The 7,264-nt window shown below is 39.1% G+C and overlaps 1 protein-coding gene across 2 annotated transcripts in view; it reads right to left on the bottom strand.

Moving 5' to 3' along the window:
* Positions 1 to 3,142: 3,142 nt before the first annotated feature.
* LOC107094044 (peroxisome proliferator-activated receptor alpha-like) overlaps positions 3,143 to 7,264 on the bottom strand; it is a 36,081-nt gene continuing 31,959 nt past the window's right edge. Inside the window, exon 6 of one of the 2 annotated variants that reach the window (XM_015389442.1) lies at positions 3,143 to 4,746. In XM_015389442.1, coding sequence (XP_015244928.1) covers positions 4,727 to 4,746 — 20 coding nt within the window. In that variant the 3' untranslated portion in view covers positions 3,143 to 4,726. Of the gene's footprint in view, positions 4,863 to 7,264 lie in introns of both variants that reach the window. The other variant, XM_015389441.1, reaches the window with a different exon arrangement.

The following is a 7,264-nucleotide window of genomic DNA, read 5'->3' as shown; positions in this document are numbered from 1 at the left end:
ACATATCTGAGGATCTGCTAGGTGAAAAACTGAGCTGCATTCTGAGAATTATTTGTAATCCACTACAAGAAGTAAAGTTAAAGGAAGTTATTTATATAATGTGTATAAAAAGGCAATCTTTTTCATGACTGACATTAAATCAGGCAACAGAAAATTCTGATCAAGTTAGGATTACAAAAATATTTTTTCAACTGCTAAATGCCAGAATACAAGTGAATTTTTTTTGTCTTAACAATATTTTTAAAAAGCTCCTATCAAGAGGTTAAATTTAAGTTAGCTACCTGTGGATACCTGCCTCCTACGGTGACATCATCAAATTGAAAAAACAAAACAAAAATGTTGAAAAGGACTGTTGATGCCAATACTTCTCGTTCATCCTTGTATACAATCTGCAGATGATCTTAAGAACCACATTTATCTGTAATCTGTAAGTAATTATATGCAGCTATAAACAGCATAGGAATGTGCAACCATCACACTGCAAAGGAAGGAGGAAGGTTTCCAGAGATTACATTGTTTTGGTGTAAAATGTAGGCAACAATTCCACTCACATAGGCTGAAGTTCCACAAGGAGATCAAGAAGCCATAACATTGCAAGACAGATGATAATGTGCAGAAAGAATATATTAACTTGAACACAGGGTTGGTAGCATTGCTGCAGGAGGGACTGGTGCAGATCAAAGAACATATGGCATGATGACAATGAAGTAAAATGTAAAATATCAGCCAGAAATTTAAAGCTTGGGTACAAGTGCGTCTTCCACATGGACAGTAACCCTCACAGAAAACCCGATTCATTCTTTTAAACGTTAACTAAGGAGGAGAAAGTAAATTTTTTGGAGTGGTTTCCACAGGGCAACGATCACAGGTTGACGATGTACGGGCCAAGCAAGAAGATCTTCAGAATTCCAGAAAACTACAGTCAAAACTTTGTGAAAGTTTATCAGAAAACATTGGAAGCATAACATACAATTTGAAGGTCTACTCTACCAAAAACTAAAGGAAATGTATGTAAACTGTTAAATAAAAGAAAAAAAAATATACATTTCCCTAAATATTCTGGAGAATAGTATACAGAAATAGTTTACGATTATCCTATCTGAACTAAAACAGAACGGTCTGTTGAAATGTCAAAAGAATGAGAAAAACAGATTTGGCCTTAATACATTTTATATAAATATCTGGTTTCAACTGTAAGTAAGTAAGAGGCACATGGTCAGAGCACATGTTAGTACATATAGCAGCAAGTCTGGAGAAAAAAAGTCAGACATAAACAGGATAAAAAAGCAATCTGCTCTAAATATACATTAGTGCATCAGCTGTACTTTCATGGCAGATGAGTGCATTTAGATTCTCTGACAACAAACAGATTTGTAATGTGGCAAAAAATATTTCAAAACAATAAAATTTTGCAGTTGAGGCAGCTAAAGACATTTGATATTGAAATATTTATATATATGATCTGTGTTTGTATTCTGATGTGCAATCTGAGAGAACGGTATCAAAAGACACTATGGCCAGTACTATATAGTAGCTAAATATTTACAAGACATCATTAAACTGTACCCAGAGATGAAGGAGTGAAGTTGTTACTTTGGACCGCTCAGCACGGCCCAAACCTGTTGATGTGTAGCTAGAAGCCGCGTGGCTTTAACCAAAGGAACGTCCCTAATAGGGTTCAGATTGTGCATATTCAGATCACCAGTCACCCTGTTACACCTTAATTCTATTTACACTTTCAAATCATTGTTTAGTATATCAGAAATATGATAAAGTTCAAGTGAAAAACAAAATTTGACAAAACAGTTTACAATAGTTTGTAGCAAAATCAGGCATATGCAAACACCAATATGTCTTTTCTTGTGTACACCTTGAGATAGCTTTTAGTGGCTGGTAAATGGTAATGCTAATTTTATGGTAATTTACACAAATGTCATAAGCGCTGCTGGATACTGTTTTCTAAATATGAATTAAATGTATGTTTCTTTCAAAGATCAAAACTATTTTGATACTGATGAAGTATCATGTACAAACTGATTGATATACTGATGGAGCTGCAGTAAGTTTGAAAAGAGCAGTAAAAAAATACCAAATGATTTATACTAGGCCATCTTTGTACGAATATAACTTTCGGACGTTAAGTGATAGGGTTAGAACTTCCTCCGATTGCTAAGATTTTTCGGTTTAGGTAGTTTGTCTAAATTTGCTTTGAGGAAAGATGCATATAAAAAAAAAAATTAGATTAGTCCAGGAACCTCCTTGTGGGGTTTGGGGTAACGTGACATGCCCTGTTTTGTATTTATCATAAACAGATATGTGGATCTAAAGAAGGCATTCGACCGTGTCCCTTGGGGGGTCTTGTGCGGGGTACTCCGGGAGTATGGCGTACCGGGTCCATAGGGCCTAGGGCTGTTAGGTCTCAGTATGACCGGTGTAAGAGCCTGGACCGCATTGCCGGCAGTAAGTTGCAGTCATTTTCCGGTGAGGGTTGGACTCAACATTATGACTCTACATTGGGCCAAGGTTGCCCAATGTAGAGTCAAAACTTTTATGGACAGAATTCCTAGGTGCTGCCTAGGTGTTGAGGGGATTTATTTGGTGGCCTTAGGATTGTGGATTGGATCTCACTGGATTGGTACGCAGCAGAGTGTGAAGCGGCCAGGATGAGGATCAATGCCTCCATACCCGAGACTGTGATATTGAGCCAGAAAAGGGTAGAGTGCCTTCTCCAGGTTGGGGAGAATGTACTGCCCAACTGGAGGACTTTAGGTATCTTGGGGTCTTGTTCACGAATAAGGGGAAGATGGATCTCGAGATCGATAGGCAGATTGATGCGGCGTCTGCTGTGAAGCGGGAGCTGAGCCAAAAACCAAAGCTCTCGATTTACCGGTCGGTCTACGTTCCTACCCTAATCTCTGGTCATGAGCTTTGGGTCATGACTGAAAGAACGAGGTCTTGAATACAAGCGGCTGAAATGAGTTTTCTCCGTAGTGTGTCTGGGCTCTCCCTTAGAGATAGGGTGAGGAGCTCAGTCATGGGAGGACTCAGAGTCCTCCACGTCGAGAGGAGCCAGTTGAGGTTGCTCGGGCATCTGGTTAGGATGCCTCCTGGACGTCTCCCTGGTGAGGTGTCCCACCAATAGGAGGCCCAGGGGGAGACCCAGGACACGCTGCAGGGACTATGTTTCTCGGCTGGCCTGGGAGCGGCTTGGGATTCCTTCAAAGGAGCTGGACCAAATGGTTAGGGAGAGGGACGTCTGGGCCTCCCTACTGAAGCTGCTACCCCACGACCCGACCCCGGATAAGGTACATCTAAACTAGCAGGTTCGTCTTAGACAAAAAATGGGAGGACACCAAAAAGCAGAAGATGCTGTTTTATATGAGGAAAAGTAAACATGCAAGAGATTAGCTGATGACTGGAATTAATGCTCAGAAATGTTAAGAAAAAAACTCTTTTTTAAAACATCATCCTGCTGGTTCTAGTTGCTCTTCCTTAACAAGGACAAGCTGAAAACCCTATTTGTTGCTGAAGTTATTGCTGAGAGATGTTACCTAAACCTCAAGTATTATCAGTGCCAGTGAGGGGTGGGTGAAGTTAAACAAAAAAAAAAAAAACAAAAGATGGAAGAGAAAAGTTTAAAATAAAACTTCAACAGCCTGGACATATTAGACGGGGTCAGGCCACTCTGTTATAGAACATTCTAGATAAGAAAATAATGTCACCCTTTTGTGTGTTTGTGTGTAGGTGGGTGTGTGTTACTGTTTTCTTTGTGAACACTTAATCTTTTAGAAAAACTGAGCAAATATCAGGTTAGTTCCTGTTTGTGGTTAGTTCTGTATTTCTGCATGCTTCTGTTAAGGTTGATAAAAGCCATTGAACAAAAGGACAAAACAACGGACGGAGTGTCGGCCATCTTAGCATGTATTTGGATAGAAAAGCAAAAAAAAGGCTCAGATATTTGGTGTCATTAATTAATGAATTAATGCTTCTGATATGCAAAACTTTCTAACATCCAACTGAATATTAGTCTCTGATTATTCTAACCTTTAGAAAAAGTACTAAATCGCTAATCATATCTTAGCTTGTGATTTTTTTTAGCTGTACGGCGTATGAAAATTAACATTCTAGACACTTTTAAATTGCAGCAAATTTAGTAGAGTCAATCTCTCATTTTCAAACTGCATAGCTTTTACTGTCACTGCCAGGTTGAGGTCCTTTAATTGATGCTAACATCATATGACTTTTTGAGATCTAGCACAGTTGTAGTCTCTGACAAAACTGGAGTGGCAATCATCAAGATCTCTCTCTTTCCTTCTTTTTCGGGCTCACTGAGGTTTAATAGCTGAGATGGTCAGAGAAGCTACAGTCTGTAAAGTGGCTTAATCCGACTGATATCACATCTGGTGCTTTTTTCTGTTTTTATAAAGGAGTGATGAGAACCCTGACAAACCAAAGGAACCGTCCTCTGGTGACAAGTCCTCTTAGCTTACCACAAGTGGAAGAAAACGCTGCCATATCAAAGACAGCAATGCATAAAGGGTTCAACCCTGATTGATGGAGATCTCCATGTCTTCTCTGAATGTTGTGTTTGTATCCATTGGTGGGTTATCGCAGTCCTCAGTACATGTCTCTGTAGATCTCCTGTAGAAGTGGGTGCAGGGATGTGTCCTCTGTCTTTTTGATCTCCTGCACCAGCTGTGCATGTTCTGTCACCAGCTGCCGGAGATCAGCAAGTTTCTGCAGCAGCTTAGGGAACAGGAAAGTGTCATCAGGGTGATTGGCCACAAGGTGGCGGTGGAGGACGTGCACAATGCTCTCCTGCATCACCTCTATAGCTGCCACATTTACTAGGCCAGGTCGGTCTAAGTGCAGAGGAAATCAGAGGTCAATCAAAGCATTATAATCGTCTCTTATTAATACATTATCTACAGAGATGTAATACAACTTATAAATTAGAATTTACTGATTTATTTTTGACAGAGTTGTACATTTAATGTGTTTTTTTTATTTTTATTTTGATGTTTTTGGCTTATACCTAATGGAAACCTGATATTACTTTTCTCATAAAATCACAATATCACATTAGACCTTATAGGACAGGTCACAGATTAGCGGACTAGGTCCAGATCCGGACCCACCTGCTAGCTAATCTGGACCCAACCTGATTTAAACCCTTTATAAATTACTACATGTTTTCTGAATACAGTGTCTAACTTCACTTGCGCCTCTTTTCCTGTTAATACGGTAAAACCCTCCAGAGCGTCCGGCTCCAGGCTGCACGTGATACAATTTAGCCAATGAGCTGTCAGTCTGGGTTGCTGCTGCTGCTACTTTTAGACACAGCAGGCAAACCTGTGGCAAGCCGGGTGATGAGAAAGAAGGAGAAGATGATGAGAAAAAGAGAGTAGAGAAAGTGTGGACTGCTGGAAGAACTATGGTGAACTGGTGAAAGGAAAGTGAAATGGTGCTCAAAGATGACCCTGAACATTTAGAGGATGTTTGGTTCAACCTGCTGCTGTGAAGCAGGATTCTAAAACCATGACCATAATAAAAAATAAATAACAATCCAGGCGCAAAATGAGCTCCTTGATATGTGCTTTAGAATGGCTTAGTCTCCATTCAAACCCAGGTTTAAAGCCTTGCAGGGCAGCATAAAGCCATAAAAAAGAAAGAAAAATAAAAAAACTGTCAGTTCAGGTGTTTTATAAAATATGTGAATCAGGAAATTGTCTATATAGATTTTAAAATAATAGATTTTAAAATTGAAAATTTGTATTCTTCTTTATTTTTTATATTGTTTAATTTAAAAAGTCAATGTATAACATGCATGCATAAACGCCTCGTTTTATTCCAATGTTAAAGGGGAACACCGTTTTTTTTATTTTATTTGCCCCTTGATTCTACGTTATTCCATCATGTTCTACTCACCCAAATGAGTTTTGTGTCATTTGGAGCCGTTCTGAAGATATTCCGTTAGGTTATGTCCAAGTAACGTCTTCCTTTAGGCCAATCACTGTCCCCCAGACATCCGCGGTTATATTTTTTATATTTATGTCTTTTAAAAACAGGCGGCTACGCTCTACCCCTTCTATTCATTCAGCGAGCTAACCTGAATCGTTCAATTCCATTTAGAGAGCGAGATCATCTGTGGTAGCAACACTAGACATCTTCCAGGCATGTGAGAAAAACTAGCAGCAGTTCAGCGGACAGGATGAATGAACGGTAGCCGGCGCGCGCGGATGACGTCAGACACACTGCTTTGTTTTAAAAATATAGAAATATAAAAAATATAACCGTGGATGTCGGGGGGACAGTGATTCACCTACATGTTCTGAATGCTGGCGTACCATAAAGAATAAATTATGAGCAGTTTAGTTTCTGCCTTCAACTCGTTGCCCATAGGAAAACGTTACCTGGATATAACCTAACAGAATATCTTCAGAACAGCTCTAAATGACACAAAACTAATACGGGTGAGTAGAACATGATGTAATAACGTAAAATCAATAAGGCTCGGGCACAGCGCGTTGCATTCTGGGTACGCCGCCATATTGGTAGCTAGTTGGTAGCTAGTTGCTACGGTAAACAAAGACCTAAAACAGCATAGAGACAGAGCAGAAAGACGAGTAAACAGCGATGTTAAAAGCGAAGAAAGGATGCGGAATATACCGAGACACACTGCAGAGGGAANGTGAACTGGTGAAAGAAAAGTGAAATGGTGCTCAAAGATGACCCTGAACATTTAGAGGATGTTTGGTACAACCTGCTGCTGTGAAGCAGGATTCTAAAACCATGACCATAATAAAAAATAAATAACAATCCAGGCGCAAAATGAGCTCCTTGATATGAGCTTTAGAATGGCTTAGTCTCCATTTAAACTCAGGTTTAAAGCCTTGCAGGGCAGCATAAAGCCATTAAAAAGAAAGAAAAATAAAAAAACTGTCAGTTCAGGTGTTTTATAAAATATGAAAATCAGGAAATTGTCTATATAGATTTTAAAATAATTTATTTTCTTTATTTTTTATATTGTTCAATTTAAGAAGTCAATGTATAACATGCATGCATAAATGCCTCGTTTTATTCCAATGTTAAAGGGGAACACCGTTTTTTGTTTTATTTTTACATTTGCCCCTTGATTCTACGTTATTCCATCATGTTCTACTCACCCAAATGAGTATTGTGTCATTTGGAGCCGTTCTGAAGATATTCCGTTAGGTTATATCTAGGGGTGTAAATAATAATCGTTTTGTATCGATGCATCGAT

The sequence above is a fragment of the Cyprinodon variegatus genome, unplaced genomic scaffold (genome assembly GCF_000732505.1).
Source record: "Cyprinodon variegatus isolate N-32 unplaced genomic scaffold, C_variegatus-1.0 Scaffold459, whole genome shotgun sequence".
Lineage (NCBI taxonomy): Eukaryota > Metazoa > Chordata > Actinopteri > Cyprinodontiformes > Cyprinodontidae > Cyprinodon > Cyprinodon variegatus.
The sequence above is the reverse complement of the archived record's forward strand: the minus strand, read 5'-3'. Positions and strand labels throughout refer to the sequence as shown.